The sequence below is a fragment of the Mobula birostris genome, chromosome 4, assembly GCF_030028105.1.
Source record: "Mobula birostris isolate sMobBir1 chromosome 4, sMobBir1.hap1, whole genome shotgun sequence".
Classification (NCBI taxonomy): domain Eukaryota; kingdom Metazoa; phylum Chordata; class Chondrichthyes; order Myliobatiformes; family Myliobatidae; genus Mobula; species Mobula birostris.
The window spans coordinates 83,215,471-83,237,922 of record NC_092373.1 but is presented as its reverse complement, the minus strand read 5'-3'; the positions used below and the strand labels follow the sequence as shown (position 1 = coordinate 83,237,922).

At 45.0% G+C, this 22,452-nt stretch overlaps 1 protein-coding gene across 1 annotated transcript in view; it reads right to left on the bottom strand.

Annotated features, from left to right (window-relative positions):
- The window catches only part of espnla (espin like a), a 110,927-nt gene that overhangs the window by 66,068 nt on the left and 22,407 nt on the right, over positions 1 to 22,452 (bottom strand). The window contains exon 3 of the mRNA XM_072256970.1: positions 2,703 to 2,889. Coding sequence (XP_072113071.1) covers positions 2,703 to 2,889 — 187 coding nt within the window. The remainder of the gene's footprint in view (positions 1 to 2,702; positions 2,890 to 22,452) is intronic.

Sequence of the window (22,452 nt, the reverse complement as noted above, 5' to 3'; positions counted from 1 at the left end):
TCACTTCTCAAGCCTGTTCTGCTGTTCATTACGACTGATCTCTCTTTTAAATGAACTCGATGATTGAATGGCCACGGCCCTCCAGGATAAATAATTCCAAAGATTCAACATCCTCCGAAACTTTGCATCATCTCAGTCCAAAATGAACTACTGCTTATTCAGAGACTGTGAGACTTGGTCTTGGACTCTTCAGTCAGGACAAGCACCCTCCCTGAATTGAGCCAGCCTAGCCTTTAAGTAAGTTTAATGAGATTTCCTCTCATTTCTCTAAAGGATACAGTCCGAGCTGACTTGACTTACCCTGAAACTCTCCACTCCTGTAACCTATCTGGCAAATCAGTACATCACTCTTTAGTTAAGGAGAGACAAACTGAACATGACGTTGCAGGTGCAGGCTTAGCAAGTCCCTGTTTTTCTCTTGTATTCAAATCCCTTCTTGATAAAGACCAACATGCCATTTGTCTTCTATAAATACAAGAAATTCTGTGGATGCTGGAGGCCTTCTCTGCTGCTGCACCTGCAAGGTCAAGGTAGCTGTCAGTGGAGGACACTCAGTCCTTTTGAAAATTCATATTTCTTTATCTGTCACCAGTTAAAAATGATCCTGCTTTTCATCTTGTGCTCCAAGCTCAATGAGTCTCACGTGCGCTCACATCATATTGGATCTGTTCTGCCCTCAAACACTGGCCTCTTTGGAGTTTCTTTGCATCGTCCTCCCCATTCACAATATCGCCAGTTTCGTGTCAAAATGAAATGCATCTCACAAACACAAAACACGGTTGCATGTGTGGCATTTACAAACATGACTTGCCGTATACACACACTCGCCAATGTAATGTGCAGCCATGTTGATGAGTGTGTGTATATACTGTACATCCCCATACAGACTGGGGCAGCAGGGTGACATAGTGGTTAACATGACTCTATAACAGTGTCCGTGATCCAGGTTCATTTTCCATCGCTGTCTGTGAGGAGTTTGCATGTTCTCCCCATGATCGTGTCAGTTTCCTCCGGGCGCTCTGGTTGCCTCCCACTTTCCAAAGACAAACAGGTGAGGAGATTAATTGGTCAAATGGGTGTAATGGGATGTTGGTGGGCTCATTCTGCATCCCTAAACAAAGTAAGATATGTATATACCCACACAGATTCCCATTCCAACATATACTCGCACACACACTGAGAAAGCATGCACACTCAGTGGTGTCCTGTGCCTAATAAAGTGGCCACTGGTCTCCTGTTGTTGCAACCCATCCACTTCAAGGTTCAAACGTTGTTCGTGCAGAGATGCTTTTCTCCACTCCACTGTTGTAACGCGTGGTTGTTTGAGTTACTGTCGTCTTCCTGTCAGCTTGAACCAGGCTGGCCATTCTCCTCTCACCTCTCTCATTAGCAGGGTGTTTTTGCCCACAGAACTGCCGCTCACTGGATGTTTTTTGTCTCTCTCACCATTCTCTGTAAACTCCTGTGTGTGACAATCAAACCGTCCTTTCTGACACCAATGATCATTCCACAGTCAGTCACTTCTATTTCTTCCCTATTCTGATGTTTGGTCTGAACCTCTTGACCATGTCTGCATGCTTTTATGTATTGAGTTGCTGCCACATGATTGACTGATCAGATATTTGCATTAACGAAGCAGGTGTACCGGTGTACCTAATAAAGTGGTCACTGAGGGTACGCACAGTCTCACAATTTTATATACAGCATCTGAAAGCTAGTAATACACTTCACCCTAAGTGTTTCAGTATCTCATGAGCAAAGCCTGTATTTCATGAATCAATGCTCCTGTGTCTCCTGACACAATGCTGTGAACAGGTGTCCTGCATCCTTGCAGAGGTGGCCATGTCCGATGAAACAATATTCCGCATGGTAATCTCCAACTTGACACCATCAACGGTTATTTCTCTAAATTCCAATAACCGTAGCCCTCTGTTCCCACTTCCTTTTCCTTTATCATACTGACCCTACCACCCTCTTTCTCCTCATCATCTCTCTGTTACCCCTACCCTGCCATCGTGATCTGCCCGTCTCCCACACACTTCTACCCCCAGATCCCCCTTTCACTTCCTTCTCTTTTTCCCTCTTGGTCAGTCCACTGTCCCCTCCTATCAGATTCCATTTTCTTCAGCCCTTTCCCACTTCCACCTATCACATCCCAGCTTCTTCATTCCCTCTCCCCCACCTGCCTATCTTCCCCCCTCACCTGAATGCACCAATCACCTGTCACCCACCGGCTCTTGCTCCGCCCCTCCCCTCCCCTTCTATACCGCCTTCTCCACTCTTTCTTTTCAGTCCTAATAAAAGGTGTCAACTGATTTCCCACCTTGGTGTTGCCACCAGCATTTTGTGTGTTGTCCCATGAAGCAATACCCTGCGTTCTGACTGATGCCATTGTTTATTTATTTAGAGATACAGTGAAGATCAGGCCCTTCCAGCCCAATGAGCTGCCCTGTCCAGCAAGCCACCTTTTTAACCTGAGCAAAATCACGGGGCAATTTACAGCAACCAACTAACCTACTAACTGGTACATCTTTAGCCTATGGAAGGAAACCAGAGCACTTGGAGGAAACCCACACGTCCATGGGGAGGAATGTACAAACACCTTACAGAGGACACTGAAATTGAACTCCCAACTCCGATGCCCCAAGCTGCATTGGCGTCACGCCCATGATCACCCGGCTGCAATAATGCCGTTGACGTACCAGCCACAGCACCACAGCACTGTGTCCCATCTGTGCCGCTGCGTGGAGGACCGTCATCCCATCGTGTGTCCGTAGGTTCAAGTTGGCTTTGCAGTCTTTAATGAGGAATTGAACAATGTGAAGGTGCCCTTCCTGACAGGCCAGGTAGAGGGGCGTTGCACCGTTTTGAGTCTGCTTATTCAGAACGCTGCAGAGAAAAGGAGAAACTTCAGTACATTCCTGGAGACAGGTCCCAGAATAATGGCCAGTGAAAAACCATAAGTCTTTATTTTAGGTTTCCTTCAGGTGTTTTTTTGAATTTACATTCTGATTGGTTACATCTTCCAGTCCTTTACACGCTCATGGATATGTGACATAGCATCAGAATTAGGCCATGCGGCCCGTCGTTCTCCATCATACCATCATGGGTGATTTATTATCCCACTCAACACCATTTTCCTGCCTTCTTCCCGTAACCTTTGATGCCCTTACTAACCAAGAAGCTATCAACATCTGCTTGAATATACCCAGTGACTTGGCCTCCCACAGCCGTCAATGAATTCCATGGATTCACCACCCTCTGGCTCAAGAAATTGTTCCTTATCTCTGTCCTAAACAGACATCTTTCTATCTTGAGGCTGTGTGCTCTGGTCTTAGACTGTCCCATTATAGGGATCCTATCCACATCCACCCCTTCTAGGCCTTTCAATATTCAATGAGTTTGAATGAGATTCCTTCTAACCTTTTAAACTCCTGTGAGTACAGGCCCACCCAAAGCCATGAAATGTCTCTCATATGTTAACCCTTTCATTCCCAGCGTCATTTTCGTGAACCTCTACTGGACCTTCTCCAAGACAACACATTCTTTCTTAGATAAGGGACCCAAAACTGTTCACAGTGCTCCAAGTGGGGTCTGATCAATCCCCTATAAGTCCTTGGCATTACATCCTTGCTTTTATATTCAAATCCTCTCTAAATGATTGCGAACAATGCACTTGCCTTCCTTACTACTGACACAACCTGCAAGTTAACCTTTAGAGACTCCTGCATGAGGAGACCCAAGTTCCTTTGTACCTCTGATTTCCGAAAAATGGAAAGCCACTGTTAGACCAAATGCTAGAAATTCCTTTGGTGTCTGGCGTGTATGGTAAGGCATATGGCCATATGTTTAAGGATACCTTTCCCTCTGAAGTCTGGCCCTTCCAGCCGATACTGTACATTATATAATACATGGCCCGTTGCTCTCTGTACGATGTTAGAGATGATCTCATGGACAGAATTCCAGAGTCTGACTGGTTATGAAGAGGAAGCTGCTGTAGTACACACTGCTTTGCACAGTGCAAGTTCTTTCACCAAAAAGGCATCTTTGTTAGTTTACATTCCCTCTCACCATTCAGTCTATTAAGGAGTGAAGGGAAGGGAACAGGGAGACACAACTCAACCCCTCTTCGGAATGAAAATCAGGTTTAATATCACCAGCATATGTTGTGAAATGTGTTGTCTGTGCAGCAGCAGTACAATGCAATATACAGCAATAGAGAAAAATCTGTGAATTACATTAACTATATATATATAGTTAAATAAGTAAAGCAAAAATAAAAATAAAAAAGTCATGAGGTAGTGTTCATGGGTTCAATGTCCATTCAGAAACTGGATGGCAGAGGGGAAGAAGCTGTTCCTGTCACAATGGCGGGGGCATTGGGAGCAAGGGTGAACCCAAATGCAAGACACATCTTGTGAGGTTATGGTATGGACTCCGAGCCAGAGACTGGGCAAGGACCCAGTACCTGGGTCTTGCCTCGGGCTCGGACCCCAGAACCAGGCATGGACATGACATGGACTAGGGAGAGGAGGAACATGGAAAAACAGAGCCTCGGTCTTGGGAGAGCAGGTACATGGAACCATGGACACATACACAGAACACAGAGTCGGGACCCCTCCTTGGAAACAGGACATAGGACCGGGACTCACACACAGAACAGAGAGCCGGGACCTCTCCTTGGGAACAGGACATAGGGCCAGGACTCATGACCACCCCCCCTCCCCCCCCCGTGGGGCAACGGCAAGACGGCCTGACTTACCCCACGGAGGCAAGGACAAGACAAGACAAAACATGACCCCTCACAGAGCAACGGCAAGATGGCCTGACTTACCCCACGGAGGCGAGGACAAGACAAGACAAACACCAAAGAACAACACTGTTCCTATCTAGCTCCAGCAATAGAACTAGACCGAGGTGCAGGCAAGGGCTAGAGGCGAGAGGGGCAGAGAAGGGATTCAGACAGGAGGGTAGGACAGGAATCACAGACCACCAGGGCCAGGACTTGACTTGGTACTCAGATGCCGCCAGGGCCAGGACTTGACTTGGTATTCGGATGCTGCCAGGGCCAGGACTTGACTTGGTACTCGGATGCCACCAGGGCCAGGGCTTGGACTTGGACATGGTACTTGGATACTGCCGGAGCCAGGACTTGGACCTTGTACTTGGATGCTGCCGGGTAGTGGCGAGCTCTGGACTCGGCCCAGGAACAGTAGACAGCGGCTCCTGATTCTCTCCGGCGGGTTAATCGACGGACCCACCTTGATGAGGAAACTTTGCAGACTCGCTTCGGCGAGGTAACTGGACAGGGTTGCTCCGGTGAGGAGAGGCGAATTACCAGCACTCGCTTTGGCAGAGACTAGGCTTGCTCCGGCCAAATGACATCGGCACACTGTAACTTTGATGACTTTGCAGATGCTCCCGCGCCGAACGGCTGAAAGCCGGAGACTATAAACTACCGGTTCAGTCGAGAGTAATTGCCTCCAATCACCAAAGCCGAGGGACACGGGAAAACAGAGAACCAAAAGGAAACATGGAGTCAACGGTCTGGATCGTAACATAAACAAAGTAAATTTAAAGGGACCCCAATCCGGACCATGATAGTTCCTGAATCATATGAAGTAAGCTAGTGCCCATGATGGAGCTGACTAAGTTCACAACTTTCTCCATTTCTGTCGATCCTGTGCAGTGGTTCCCCATACCAGATGGTGATGCAGCCAGTTGGAATGCTCTCTACGGTAAATCTGTACAAATTTATCAGTGTCTTTGGTGTTATACCAAATTTCCTGAAACTCCTGATGTCATGCCTTCTTTGTAGCTACATTGATATGTTGGGGCCCATAATAGATCCTCTGAGATATTGACATCCAGGAACTTGAATCTTCTCAGTCTTTCCACTTCTGATCCCTTCATAAGAACTGGTGTGTTTCCTCCCATCTCACCCTTTCTGAAGTCCACAATCAGCTCTTTGATCTTGCTGACTTGAGTGCAAGGTTGATGCTATGACACCATCAACTAGCTGATATACCTCACTCCTACGTGCCCTCCTGTCACTATCTGAAATTCTGCCCACAATAGTTGTATCATCAATAAACTTATAGGTGGCATTTGAGCTACGCCTAGCCACACAGTCATGGGGGTGGAGAGAGTAGAACAGTGGGTGAAGCATGCATCCCTGAGGTACACCAGTGTTGATTGTCAGTGAGGTGAAGATGCTTATTCTGATCTGCACAGATTGTGGTCTTCCAGTGAGGAAGTTGAGGATCCAGTTGCAGAAGGAGGTACAGAGGCCCATGTTCTGGAGCTTTTCAAGATTCAAAAAACTTTATTGTCATTCTAACCGTACATCAGCTCTGCAGGGCAGAATGAGACAGCGTTTCCCAGGAGCAGTGCACTCATAACATAACAAACGCAACACTAAATAATGAACATAACAATAAATAGTAAAACACAACAGCCACATGTCAGTTAAAATCAAGTTATAAGTGTCCAGTGCAAGTTAAAAGTGTCCAAAGCAGAGTCAGGTAGAGCAGCTATATAACAGTCTGACTGCCTGTGGGAGGAACCTGTTTAGTAGCCTTGTGGTTTTAGTTTTGATGCTCCTGTAACGTTTGCCTGATGGCAGAAGAACAAACAGTTCATGGAGAGGGTGTGAGGGGTCTTTAATAATGTACCGCGTCTTCTGGAGACATCGCTCTGAAAGAGGTCTTGGACAGAAGGTAGGGAGACCTCAATAACCTTCTCCGCTCCCCTAACCATTCCTATAGTTCGATCAGAACTATAGGAATAATAGTGTTAAATGCTGAGCTGTAGTCAATAGACAGCATCCTGACAGAGGTATTTGTGTTGTCCAGATGACCCAGGGCCACGTGGAAAACCAATGATATTGCATCCGACATAGACCTATTGTGGCGATAGGCAAATTGCAGTGGGCCCAGGTCTTAGCAGACACAGGAGTTGATTCTGGCCATCAACAATCTCTCAAAACAACTCATCACCGTAGATGTGAGTGCTACTGGATGATAGACTTTAAGGCAGCTCACACTGCTCTTTTTGGGTACTGGTATAATTGTTGCCCTTTTGAAGCAGTTGGGAACATCCAGCTGCAGCAGTGAGAGATTGAAAACGCCTTTGAAAACTCCTGCCAGTTGGTTGGCGCAGGTTTTCAGAGGTTTTCACACCCCACCTCAACAAATTGAGAGTCGTCCTCATCTACTACCAACAAGCTGCTGAAATGGCCCAGCCAACATCCCATCATGTATCTGACCCACCACCAGGACGTAGCTCCTTCACTCTCTGTCCCACTACTTACCATCATACTGTCCCTCTCTCTCTCTCATCATCAGAGTGCCTGTCCCACTCCTTAACATCTGACCATCTGTCCCACCCCTGACTGTCTGTCCATGTCACCTCCCTTACTGTCTGATTATGTCCCAACCCCTAACCATCTCTAGTATACACAACGTGAGCACCTGCCAGAGGGAGTCCTGCTGTTGGAGTTAGAATAAAGTACACTTGTTCAAAGCTCCAGAGTTCTGTAATCGTTACTGTGAGTAGAAACAAAGTGTGACTATTTAAGATTCATCTTCGATACATCAGTGTCTGTGAAACTGGGTGACAGAGAGTCAATGCCAAAGGAAGCTTTCCACAGTCGAGAATCATTATCGTTGGAACTACAAAAAGGTAGGAGTCAGAACATGAACTTCATTTTGGAACTATGAGTCAGAGCTGGCATGTGATACCAAGAAAAATAATGACCAGTAATATTGTACAATGAGAGTGTGTGCATGTACAACCGTACTCCAATGAGAGCCTGTGTTCATACAACTGTACTCCAATGAGTCTGTGTTCGTACAACTGTTCTCCAATGAGAGTCTGTGTTCGAACAACTGTTCTCCAATGAGAGTGTGTGCACATACAACTGTTCTCCAATGAGAGTCTGTGTTCATATAACTGTACTCCAATGAGAGTCTGTGTTCATACAACTGTTCTCCAATGAGAGTCTGTTCATGTACAATTGTTCTCCACTGAGAGTCTCTGTTCATATAACTGTACCCCAATGAGAGTCTGTGTTCGTACAACTGTTCTCCAATGAGAGTCTGTGTATGTACAACTATTCTCCTATTCTCCACTGAGAGGCTGTGCATGTACAATTGTTCTCCAATGAGAGGCTGTGCACATCCAACTGCACTCCAATGAGAATCCGCTCTTGTGGGACTGTTCTCCAATGAGAGTTTGTCTTGTGAAATTGTTTTCTAATGGAAGTCTGTCTCGTGAAATGGTTTTCCAATGACGGCATGACTCTAGAAATGCGGTCCAAAGAGGATGCTGTGACTCTGGAAATGTACTCCAACGACAATGTGACTGAGTAACTGTACTCCAATGAGGTGTGACCATGAAACTGCTTTCTTTGGGAAGTCTCTGTCCATGCAAGTGCAAACTAGTAATCCATTTCTATTTAAGGAACCTTAAGTTTTTCTGAGCCAGCTCCTGTGAACAAAACCTCAGCGTAAGTCAATGTCCATTGATTCAATGAACACAGGCTTCACCCTTCCAATTGTCAGCCTTACTAGCAATCTTGCATTGCTATTCATTCTTGCAAAACTAAACTACACAATATCTCACAGTTCATGCTTCATGAAGGCCTCTATATCTACAATTTGTTAAGAGGAAATGTGTAATAGAATTGGGGTTTGTTACCCTTGAAATGGAGGAAATTGGGGCAAAAATGTGTGTAAGCCTATTCTGTTCATAGATACAAGTCTGTAAGCACCTGATCCTATTGGAGCTCAGAAGTCTAGAAGACTGCTTGCTTCACGCCAGGATTAGAGGTGTCTAGGGAATACTGTACTAGGTGCATTATGTTTTACCCAGGATGGGATGGGTGACACCAGAATCAACCCAAGGAACAAAGGTCAACTTTATTCACCATATACAGTACATTTACACGTATTAGGAATTTGTTGTGGTGTGTTGACATGACATGCATCAAAACAGAACAAGATTCAACAGTTATAAAGAATTATATAAAAATAAGGTTAAAGTAGAGATATGGAATAAATGTGCATAAATACATATATACTATTCTGTATCTGCAGTGTAAACATCAGTGTGAAATGTGGTTTACAGTGTATTGCCGTGACTGAGGTAACAGATGGAGGGGTTTGAGGGGGCTAGACCAGAATTATTGATCAGATTAACTGCCTGGGGGTAGAAACTTTTAAAATGGAATTATGTTTTTGTTTTAATAGCCCTATAGTGCTTCCCAGAATGGAGTTTTGCAACAGGAAGTTTGCAGGGTAGGTAGTGTCCACAATGATTTTCCTGCCTGCTTCTTTGTGCTGGACACATACAGAGATGGTGGACTGCAGCCAGTGGCCTTTTCTGCCGACCTGACAGTTTGCTATAGTCTTGCTACATTGCGAGTGGTTGCTGGACCAAACAAGACAGTAATGTCTGATATGTCTGCAAGGAGTTTGTACATTCTCCCCGTCACCGTGTGGGTTTCCTCCAAGTGCTCCGGTTTCCTCCCACAGCCCAAAGACCTACTGGTTGGTAGGTTGATTGCTCATTGTGAATTGTCCTGTGATTAGGCTAGGGTTAAATTGGGGGTTGTGGGCGGTGTGACTGGAAGGCTCGGAAGGGCCCACTCCATGCTGCACCAGTGTGTTCAGGGGAAGATGGAATTTTACCAAGTACATCCTCTGCTGAGTCATTATGTTAATGAAAAAGATATAGTTCTCCACACGAGATCCTGGGAAATAATAATGCCCAGGAACCTGAACGTTGAAACAGTAGGTTCCTGTACCTGAGAGTCACCATGATATAAAAAAAATTCTACAGTGTTTAAGATGTTCCAAGTGTCATGGAAGCTAAGGAATGACTTTGATTTATTTATAAGAGACTGTTCCAGAGAGATCCCCTTTCCCCTTGCAGGAAATACTGAGGGCACAGTCTGAAAGTAATTGGATGTTAGAAGTTGAGCAGAAAGCTTGTGCTGGAGCTCACTGTCCAATGAAGTGTGGAGACAGAAGCCCTCAGCACATTTACTTGGACTTGAACCTGAAGAGCTCAGTCCTGCAAGGATGTGAACCAGGTGGTATGAGTTGAATTTGGCCGGAAAGAACACAATGATTTAGTTACATTCTACTCTGTTAGATTTGTGATCGATTGAACTTAGAAAAATTACCAGGGTTCCAGGGCATTCCTAGCAGACAGTAGATTTTTTCAGACTCAGGACTGCAAGAGCACACCAAACCTAACCGTGAAAACAGTGTTTCCAACACCTATGTCACATGAAGTCTCCATCTGGCTCCTGGGAAAAGTTCCTTGCTGTTATGGTAGCAATGTGTAGCTGTTTAGATATCCACTGTGTGATGATCATTAGCCCAAGGTACAGAAATACTCAAAGTTAAGAGGTACAATACAACATAATAAAGACTCAGTCACCCCTTGAAATAATTTGAATCAATATAAAGCAATCAATGAGAGGGTAAACCATTGCAAACATAACCCTTATCACAAGGTGGCAGAAGATGCCTGAGTTCTTCAGCCATACCACAACTTGTCTCATTAAAGACGTGATGATGGCTTACAAATGGCTAGCTATTATAAAAGAGGTATTTGGCAGTTTCTAGCAGTTTAGATATCCAGTGCATGATCCAGTTCAGTCCATCATGGACACAGCCATTGAGCCCATCTACATGAAATGCTGTAGCAGGACAGCAACCACCCAGGACATGCTCTCTTCCCACTGCTGCCATCAGGAGGGAGGTACAGGAGCCTCAGGACTCACACCACCAGGTTCAGAAATGGTTATTGCCCCTCAATTATTAGGCTCTTGAACTTCAACTTCACTTGCCCCGTCATTGGACTCTTCCCATAACCAAAGGACTCACTTTCTAGGACTCTTCATTTCATGTTCTCAATACTTATTGCTCATTTATTTATTATTATTATTTCTTTCTTTTTGTATTTGCAAAGTTTGCTTTCTTTTGCATGTTGATTGAACACCCAAGTTGATGCAGTCTTTCGTTGATTCTGTTATCCTCTTATTCTACAGATTTATTGCTTATGCCTGTAAGAAAATAAATCTCAGGTTTAGAACATAGAATGGTACAGCACAGTACAGGCCCTTCGGCCCACATTGTTGTGCTGACCCTCAAACCCTGCCTCCCATATAACCCCCCACCTTAAATTCTTCCATGTACCTGTCTAGTAGTCCCTTACGTTTCTCAGAGGTTTGTATATAGTGACGTATATGTTCTTTGATAATAAATTTAGTTTGAACTTTTGAACTTTGAAGAATATAAGCATTTGTCTGAAAACTACTTGTCAGAAACTTGGATTAAGCACATTCAGGCTAACCTGCTGACCTGAGGCATGATATATATATATATATATATATTTTAAAAAAACATATTTATCTTAAACGTAGGATAATGTCAACCGCTGATCTCAGTAAAAAAAAACTGCATTACAGAGCTTTGCTGCATATCAAGGAATAAAGTTTTAAATGGAGAAACAGACATGAACATTGAAAAAACTTGACAGCTCAACAAAGTTATTTAACTAGGAATTGAGACAAATGAACAACAGCACAGCAAATAGGAATATTTTTAGATGGTTTGGAATTTAAATAATTAAGGACTGTGCAGGTAACTTAATGCTTTAACATTTTCATAGAAATGTTATGTTGAACAGAAAGGATTTTCTGCTGTTCTTAAAAAAGAAATGTTAATTTTTAGATTCCCATGGAAAATTATTCCACTGAATGGAAGTTTTCAAAAATATTTTAAAATGGGATTAAACGACTTGAATATCTGGGTTAAATTATTAGTTTAATGTTTAGAATCATAGGGACATGCAGAGGATGAAAAGGGGATAACTGGTTTCAAATGAGGTCATAGAAACATAGTCTGTGGCACAGAAGGAAGCCTGTCAGTTCACAATGTCCACGCCAGCCATCACAGATCCATAGATCACAGTGTCATACAGCACAGAAATGGCCCGTTTGCCCCTATCATTCATGCTTTTCTGAGCTCATCCCATTTGACTGAGTCTGGCCTACATCCTTCTAAGCCTGCCCAAGTGTTCTTAAACAGTCTACCTGTCTTTATCCCATATACCCAGCAACCCCTGTGTGGAAAAACTTTCCCTTTATCTACCCTTTAAATCTTTCACTCCCTCATCCTAAACCTATGCCTTCTGCTTTTAGGTGCCAATACCTAGGAAAAGACTCTAGATTATCCATTTCCCTCATAAGTTTATAAATTTCTATAAGGTCACCTATCAGTGTCCTTTACTCCAGGGAAATCAGTCCCAGCTTATCCAACTCTCTTTACAACTCAAGCCTCTAGTCCAAGCAACACCCTTGTTAATCTTTTTTGCAGTCTCTCTAGCCAGGTTTAAGAACAGTTAGTACCCCTCAACCATCAGGCTCTTGAACCAAAGGGGATAACTTCGCTCAGCTTCACTTGTCCCATCATTGAAAATGATCTCACTTTCAGGGACTCCTTATCTCATTATCTCAATTGCATTGGCTCTTCATGCACCTATGCTGAGCTTGTCAATTTTATCAACTTTGCCTCTAACTTCCACCTGCCCTTAAGTTTACTTGGTGCATCTCTGACACCTCCCTCTCCTTTCTCAGTCTCTCTGTCTCCATCTCTGGAGACAAACTGTCAACCAGCCTCTTTTACAAATCTACGAATTCCCATGGTTATCTTGACTTGAACTCTTCCCACCATATCTCCTGAAAAAATGCTATTCCCTTTTCCCTGTTTCTTCACCTTCACCTCATCTGTTTCCAGGCTGCAGCTTTCTATTCCAGGACATTGGAGATGTCCTTCTTTAAAGATTGACGTTTCCCTGCCTCCACTATTGATACCCTCACCCACAACTCCTCCATTTCCCATACATCCACACTCACCCCATCTTCCTGCTGCCATAATAGTGATAGAGTCTATCTTGTCTTTATCTACCAGCCCATCAGCCTCCACATCCAACACATTATCCTCTGCAACTTCCGCTACCCCCAAAGGAATAAATAGATCTTTACCTCCACCCCTCCCCCTACCACCCCCAGCTTTCCACAGGGATCGCTCCCTCAGCAATTTACTTGCCCACTCATCCCTCCATTCAGGGCCCCAGTCTTTCCAGCTGAGGTAATACGGAGTCACCAATTGCGTCTGGTGCTCCCAATGTGGCCTTCTCTACATTGGTGAGACCGTCATAAAATGGGGGACCACTTCATTGAACACCTCCGCACCATCCCCCACAAGTGGGGCTTCCCAGTAGCAAAACAGTTTAATTCCAATTCTCATTCCTGTTCCGACATGTTGATGCATGGCCTCCTCTTGTACCAAGATGAGGCCACCCACAGGGTGGAGGAGCAACACCTTATATTCCATCTGGGTAATCTCCAAGCTGATGGCATGAATATCGATTTTTTCTTCCAGTAAACATTTGCTACCCTGCTTTCTTCTATTCCCCTCTCTGACCTTTTACTTCTCACCTGAGTATTACTTCCAGCTGGATTCCCTCTCTCATATGATCCACTCTCCTGTCCTTCTTCTCCACCCCGTGACCTTTCCCACCCACCTGGCTTCACCTGTCACCTTCCAGCCAGTCTCTTTCCCCTTCTGCCAGATTTTTATCTTGGCATCTTCCCCCTTCCTCTGAGTCCTGAAGAAAGGTCTTGGCCCAAAACACCAACTGTCAATTCTTTTCCATAGATGTTGCCTGACCTGCTGCGTTCTTCCAGCATTTTGTGTCTGTTGCTATTTATCTCATGTTCTTGTTATTTATTGCTATTTGCACTTGCACAGTTTGTTGTCTTCTGTACTCTGGTTGATCTTTCACTGATCCTGTTAGAGTTACTATTCTATAGATTTGCTGAGTATGCCCACAAGGAAAGATCACGTTTGTATATGGTGATATATATGTATTTTGGTAGCACAATTTACAATAAAATTTAGTCACATCGTTCCTTTCGCACAGTGACCAGAACTGCACATAATACTCAAAGGGTGGTCGACCCAGTGCTTGGTACAATTTGTTCAGTGCTACAGCTGATGAAGGCAACCATGATGTGATGTATGCCCACTTCACCATCTGTCAATCTGTTTTGTCACTTTCGGGAAACTATATATTTGTGTACACATTTCCCTCTGTTCACCCACACTCCCCGGAGCCCTGCTTTTATCCCGCTTTGGAATAACTTTCCAAAGTGCATCAACTTGCACAAGTTTGAGTTAAGTTCCAACCACTATGCCTTTGCCCACTTCCCCAGCTGGTCACTATCATGTTGTGCTTTGACATGGCAATATCGTGGTTTGCATAACACTTTGCAGTAAGGGTGACTGGGGTTCAATTCCTGCCACTGACTGTAAGGAGATTGTACCTTCTCCCCGTGACTGCGTGGGTTTCCTCCGGGTGCTCTGGTTTCCTCCCACAGTCCAAAGGTATACCAGGCAGTATGTTAAATGGTCGTTGTAAATTGTCTGATGACTAGGCTAGGATTAAACGGCTCAAAGGCCTACTCCGCTCTATGTTTCAATAAGATTTTAAAAAAAAGACAACCTTCCTCATTGTCCACTATGCCACTAATTTTAATGTCATCCACGAGCTTACTATTCATGACATCTACACCTTCATCCAAATCATTAACATTAATGACAAACAGCATGGGACCAGCAATGCAGATACCCTGGGACAAAACACCTACGTTATATCTACTGAATATGGCATTTCAGACAGACAAAGCAGTGCCACAAGCATTGTATTCCTGCTTATTCCCCTGCATCAGCTCTCTCCCATCTTCGCATTACTCTTCCCACACTTTTCTGTATCTGTTATTTCGCTTTCACCTGTGTTCCTGCCTGCCTCTATCATTCACCTGCCACAGTCTTCCAACTCAAGCCCAGTCACCGACCCTATCTGTCCCCCTGTATACCTGGCACCTCCACCCCAGTCACCTCCCCTACCTGTCACACTGTATACCTTGCACCTCCACCCCAGTCACCTCCCCTACCTGTCACACTGTATACCTGTCAACTCCATCACCAGTCACCTCCCCTACCTGTCACACTGTATACCTGTCAACTCCATCACCAGTCACATCACCTACCTGTCACACTGTATACCTGTCAACTCCATCACCAGTCACATCACCTACCTGTCACACTGTATACCTGTCAACTCCATCACCAGTCACATCACCTACCTGTCACACTGTATACCTGTCAACTCCATCACCAGTCACATCCCCTACCTGTCACACTGTATACCCATCCACTTGACCCCCATCCTGCTCCTCTCCTCAGTCCAGCAATCACCCCAGAGTCCTTTCTTGCCACTTGCCTTCTCCTCTCTGCTCTGGTTATCTTGCAGAGAAACATAGAAAACCTACAGCACAAAACAGGCCCTTCGGCCCACAAAGCTGTGTTGAACATGTCCTTACCTTAGAACTACCTGGGCTTACCTATAGCACTCTATTTTTCTAAGCTCTATTCTCAGTCTTAATGCATGATTTTGACCCAAATCATTGACAATTTCTTTTCTCCAACCGAAGCTACTTGACTTGCTGAGTTCCTCCAGTTAATTGCATGTTACTCCAGATTCCAGCATCTGCAATCTCTTCTGAATCTGACTAATAAGACTTAATTGACTCACTGACACCAAATGGATCTCCCAATGGAATGTTTTCTAAGACAAAAGGGACAACGGGCTTGTTCCAAGAGAAACAAACACAAAATACAGGAGGAACTCAGAAGTTCAGGCAGCATCTACAAAAATGAATAAACAGTTGATGTTTCGGGCTAAGACCTTTCCTCAGGACTGGGAAGGAAGGAGAAGACACTCGAATTAAAAAGATGAGGGGAGGAGAAGGAAGACTAGCCAGAAGGTGATAGGTGAAGCCAGGTAGGTGGGAAAGGTATAGAGCTGGAAAAGAGGACTCTGATAGGAGAGAAGAGTGGACCATGGGTGAAAGGGAAGAAGAGGCACCAGGGGGAGGTGATAGGCAGGTGAGGAGAAGAGGTAAAAGGACAGTGGGGAAAAGAAGAGGAAAGGGGAAGGAACAAAAATTACTGGAAGGTGAAATCGAAGTTCAAGCCATCAGGTTGGAGGCCACCTAGATGGAATATGAGGTGTTGCCCCTCCATCCTGAGAGTGGCCTCATCATGGCAGGAGAGAAGGCAATAGACCAACATGTCAGAATGGAACTGGGGATAGGAATTAAAATGGTGGGCCACTGGAAATTCTGCTTTTGGCAGGTGCAGCAGAGGTGCTCAACAAAGCAGCCCCTCAATTTACAACAGGTCTCAGCAATGTGGAGGAGGCCACACCAGGAGTACCAGCTACAGTAGACGATGCCATCAGATTCGCAGGTGAAGCGTTGCCTCGCCTGGGTAGAGTGTTTGGGGCCCTGAATGGAAGTAAGGGAGGAGGGTGTAGCAATTCACTGACTGCAGGGATATCTGCCAGGAGGGAGATTCGTGGGGAGGGATGAATGGGCAAGGGGATTACGGAGGGAGTGATCCAAATAGAAAGTGGAGATGGGGGGGGGGGTAAGATTTTCTTTGGTGATACGATCTCATTGAAGATGGCAGAAGTTACAGAGGATGATGCGTTAGTTGCTGAGGTTCATAAGGTAGCAAGATGAAGACAAGAGGAACTCTATCCCTTTAAAGATGGTTGAATATTCCTAAATGTTCTATGTTGTAAAGCAGGGGTTCTTAATCTTCTTTATACTGTGAATCCCTTTGTCAGTCCAATGAAACCTGTGGACTCCTTCTCAGAGTAATGTATTTAAATATATAAAATAAAATATCCAGGATTATAAAAAGACAATTCTATTGAGAAATAGTTATCAAAATATTAAAAAAACAAATTTGTGACAGAGTAATGTATGTGTTTTTATTAACATATTAAATAACAAGTCTATATATTTAAACTATCGGCAAGTTAAAATTAAGTTTTACTTTTTTTAAAGGCATATCAGTGTGAAGGCTGTTGTTGCTTAGTTTGAATAAAAACATTAAACTGTGGGGTGGTCTTTAACAAAGCAACACGCATGACGTGTTGGACATCCATTCGCAGGGCTGCCTGATAGTTGGCCAGTGCGGCACACGAGTGTCTGCAGACAGTAGACAGTGATCATATTTGATCTAGTGCCAGGTCTAATAACTACCATAATTTCAGAGTAGTGACAAGAATACCGTAAATGATATTTTAAGATATTTGTAATGCGATATGAAAATATCTGTGATTTCTATTGGTGCCAGGTAATGCTAATACCACTATGGTTGTTGCCTACGTTCATCGTTGATGGAAATTTCAGTCAGAGGTTAGAAAATATAAAGTTGTAAACTTTTTTTCCCATCCAAGATCATGGACCCCTGGAATCTAAGTTCTGTGGACCCCAGGTTAAGAACCCCTGTTCTAAAGCAATTAACAACGACACAGAAAAAGCTGATAGCTTTAGGAGCACAAATAGCTATCAAAGAAAATGAAGTTAAGAATGCCAGCAAGCTTGTTGAGAGCAAATAGTAAATGAAAGAGGGTAATTTTGATTGGCTGTACCAGTAAGATATTTTGTTATGATCAGTTACAGCCCAGGGGTAGGATTTCAATTCTTATTTGTCAAAAGATATTAATTAATTGCTTATTAGATTGATGAAGAAAATGATTGTGATGTATAATCATAGAATTGAGTAATACAGGTCAAAAGTGCTTATACTTAACCATTGTACAAGGAAGGCGAGATCTTTTTAACTCATCCTGGAACTCTGGGTGGTTTTCTTCAATATCCTTGAATAAACCAGTGAGCAAAGAAACCTGAGTTTCAACTGTGTCCTGTGGGCCTCGGGAGCGATTCGGGTCCCTCAACAAATGACAGGAACTTGCCATTGTTTGTTAATTTTGCAGCCTGGGCAAAAGGTCTGCCTGTCAACTCAGCATTTGACTCTCTGAGTGGAGCCAAGGAAATTGGCACCCTAGTTCATTGGACCCTTCGAGAAAGTAAACCTGGTGGCCTACTCCTTGCAGCTCCTCAAGACCCTCAAGATTATTCCCACTTCCCACATTTCCAAATTCAAGTCTGTGAACACCAGTCCATTAGCCCCACCACCATCAGTCCTGCTGCCACTCAAGTTTGTTGATGAGGAACAGGTCTTCACTGTGAGAAGAATTTTGGAATCACGTACTGTTTGGGGTGCTTGGCACTTCCTTGTGGACCGGGAGGACTCAGATGTGAGGAATGGTACTGGCTTTCCGAAAGGGACATCTTGGATCCGGCTCTCATCCATGACTACAATCATTGTCTCTCTGAGCAGTCAGGGCCGTCAGGTGTTGGCCATAGGGGAAGGGGTCCTGTTACAACATGCACCCAGCCACGCCAGTTTCCGGGGTTTAGACGCTCTAGCTCTCTGGAACATGGACAGCTGGTGCGGCCCCTTTGAAGATTCAGGCTGCCCTGCTGATTGGTGCCTGGATTTAATATTTAAAGAGCATATGAACTGAGGTTCGGTACTCAATTATCAGCTCAGTTTTGGAGTCTCGTCTAGCATCTAGTTTAGAATCCCATCTTCGTTTCAGCCTTGTATCGTGTCTCGATTCTAGTCTCAGATACTCCAGCACTTGGGTCCAAACCTTCCTCAGACAGGTCTCATGTCGCACTGTTTCATTACAGTCCCTTCAATACACTGGCATCTTTCAATGAGTACAAACTTCAGTGCAGTACTAACTTTTGAGGTAGATGGCAATCCAAGACTGTGTCAAATGTAAATGATATTGAAATATGTTTAAAGCACATAATAGCTGCCTGTCAGCCTGAGCTAAATTGGTTTCCTCTAAATGGGTAATCCATGTGATCTCCTGAACTGGTTTTAGCTCCCCAGGGGGATCAGAAGCAAATTTTATTGAGTAGTTTTCACATACAGTACTATGTAAAAGTCTTAGGCACATATATATCTCTAGGGTTCCCAAGACTTTTACACAGTACTGTATTTGTCAACAAGGCGTGGAGAGCAAGTTCGCAAATCTGGCAGGAGCAAAGAATGTTGGAAATGGCAAGATTGGAGTGCTGCAGGAGGGGTGTGGCACAGGTGGCAGAGGAGTGCCAGGGGTGGGGGGGGGGTGGTGTTGTGGCATGGGTGCAACCTCCTGGCATCAAGGACATATATACAGAAAGGTGCCAGAAGAAGGATCCTAATAACTATCATGGAGATATATATATATATACACACACACTCAAGGTGCTGGAAAATGGCCAATAATGTCCTGAAGGATCCTACCCCCTCTGCTCATGGACTGTTGGTCCCACTCCCATCAGAGAGGAGGCTACATAGCATCCACGCCAGAACCACCAGACTCAAAAACAGTTACTTTCCTCAAGCAGTAAGGCTGATCAATACCTCCACCCACTCACACCTCCACACCCCTCACCACCACTACGTTATAATTTTCTGTCAAAGTCACCCTATGCACAGACACTCCTGTATCTTGCATCACTTTATGTACATCCAACCAATGGATGTATATAAACTGTTATGTACTGTATATATTTATCACATTGTTAAAATTATTACATTCTTTATCTTATTGTGTTCTGGAGTTACAATTATTTTGTTCTCCTTTACATTTGTGTATGTCATAAGGCGGTGGCTGGGAACGGACCCAAGTGCAAAACACAGACACTGAAGTACTAGGGACAGGACTAGGATACAGGGTGAGGGCAAGGACATGGACTTGAAAACTGGGAACCCGGAACAGGACTGGACAAGAGAGCTAGAGCCCAGGCTTAGACTCCGAGCCAGAGACAGGACAAGGACCCAGAACCTGGGTCTTGCCTCTGGCTCGGACCCCAGAACTAAGCAAGGACGTGACTTGGCTGGCAGGCAGGATGAGGCTGGAGTCTTCAGACTTGAGGCGAAGCTGGAGACCAGAGACTTGAGGCGAGGCTGGAGACCAGAGACTTGAGACTAGAGACTATGGGTGAGGCTTGATACTAGAGACTCGAGGCAAGGCTTGAGACTGGAGGCTTGAGGCCTGGGGTCTTGAAGCTTGGCTTGGGGCAAGGCTCGAGGCTTGGGGTCTCAAAGCTCCTCCTGGGCAGGGCGCAGTACTCCACCCGATGGAGGCAAGGGACAGGAAGGGACAGAACCAACCATAGGTAATGGCAAGATGGCCTGGGCTTACCCGACAGAAGCAAGGGACAGGAAGGGACAGAACCAACTGCAGGGAATAGCAAGATGGCCTGCCTTATCTGGTGGAGGCAAGGGACAGGAAGGGACAGAACCAACCGTAGATAATGGCAAGACAGCCTGACTTACCCGGCGGAGGCAAGGGACAGGAAGGGAGCTAAGGACAGGGTGGCTCCAGGACAAGACTTCAGGCGAGACGAGGCGAGAGTTACCGGCAAGACAAGGCAAGGCTTCAGGCAGTACAAGGCAAGACAAGAACTTCAGGCAAGGCAAGAGTTACCGGCAAGACAAGGCAAGGCGAGACAAGAACTTTAGGTGAGGCGAGAGTTACCAGCAAGACAAGGCAAGGTTTCAGGCAATGCAAGGTGAAACAAGAACTTCAGGCGAGGCGAGAGTTACCGGCAAGACAAGGCAGGGCTTCAGGCGAGGAAACAGAAGGCACAGGAAGGGATACAAGGAGTAAGGACAAGAACAATCCAGCAGCCACGCCCTGGTCTCTGGAGGTATTTATGCAGCCAGCCCCATTGAGAATCAGCTGCCTCAATTAGTGCTCAACAGGAACAGAAACAGGGTAGATGGGAAAACCTGGAGCAAGGGTCGATGGACCGGACCGTGAACCGGAATGCGGACTTCACGGACTGGACCATGACAGTGTACTGGAGATGGCATTAAATTATCTTGAATATCTCCTCTAATGGTTCCCATTATCACCTTTCCTCCATATCATATTCGAATACTGGCAATGCTTGAGTTTCTGCTAATCAACCTCCCAAATGTATCCACATTCACCCTCCCCACCGCGTTCAATCTGCCTTTTCCTTGATGCAATCATTTAACATCCACCTAACTGCACCCCTCCTGCTGCCTTACCTGGCTCCGTCTGTCCCTTGTGCTTCATCTCTCTCTAAACGCTGTAGTAACTAAGCAGGCCAGGCTGGATCTATGAAGGGGAATGAACAGTCAATATTTTGGGCAGAAGTGATAGGAGGCGAGACAAGCGAGCATTTCTCAGGCGGTATGGCCTTTGATTAGGCTGGCCGCTTGATGAGGCGATAAGAAGTGTAGAAAGCTGCTTTCTGAAATGTGCTGAGCTGTGTCCACAACTCTCTGCAGCTTCTAGTGGTCACGGGCTACTCAGTCGCCATACCAAGCAGTGATGTGTCCAAACAGGATGCTTTCAATGCTGCATTGATAGGTTCAAAGCAGATATACCAAATTTCTTTAGCTTCCTGAGGAAGTAGAGGCACTGGTGATCTTTCTTGGTTGTGATGTCTACCTGGTTGGACCTAGGAAATTGAAGCCCTCAACCCTCTTGACCTCAGCATCATTGATGTGAACAGGAGCATGTGCACCATCATCTCCCTTGCTGAAATTATTGACCAGTTATTCTTCCCTGCTGACACTGAGGAAAAGGTTGTCATTATAACACCATGTCATTAGGCTCTCTACCTCCTACCTGCACTTGACCTCCCAGAGCTGGATAGGCTATGCACCAAGTGCTTGTAAAGAGGATTCCTATTGAGTGGAAGATACAAAAGCCTGGCCAGGCTCGTAGACAACTTTTACTCCATTGTCATAAGGACATTGAATGATCCCCAAGCACAATAAGGTGGACTCATGATCTCACAATCTAGCTCATTATAACCTTGCACCTTATTATCTACCTGCTCTGCATACTCTCCGTATCTGTAACGCTTTATTCTGCATTTTGCTCTACTCTCTCTACACCCACGACTATGTGCCTAGGCACAGCTCAAATGCCATCCATAAATTTGCTGATGATACAACTGTTGTTGGCAGAATTTCAGATGGTGACAAGAGGGTGTACAGGAGCGAGATATACCAGTTAGTTGAGTGGTGCAACAACTTTGCAACACTAGCAAAACCAAAGAGCTGATTGTGGACTTCAGAAATGGCAAGATGAGGGAACACACACCAATCCTCATGGAGGGGTCAGAAGTGGAGAGAGTGATCAATTTCAAGTTTCTGAGTGTCAATATATCTGAGGACCTAATGTGGACACAACATATTGATACAGCTCTAAAGAAAGCAAGACAGCAGCTATATTTCAGTAGGAGTTTGAGGAGATTTGGTTTGTCAACTGCAACACTTGAAAACTTCTACAAAAGTACCATGGAGCGCATTCTGGTTGGCTGCATCGCCATCTGGTATCGGGGGATGGGATGCGGTGTGGGGGGGTGGTGTACTACTGCACAAGATTTAAGTAAGTCTCAAAAACTTGTAA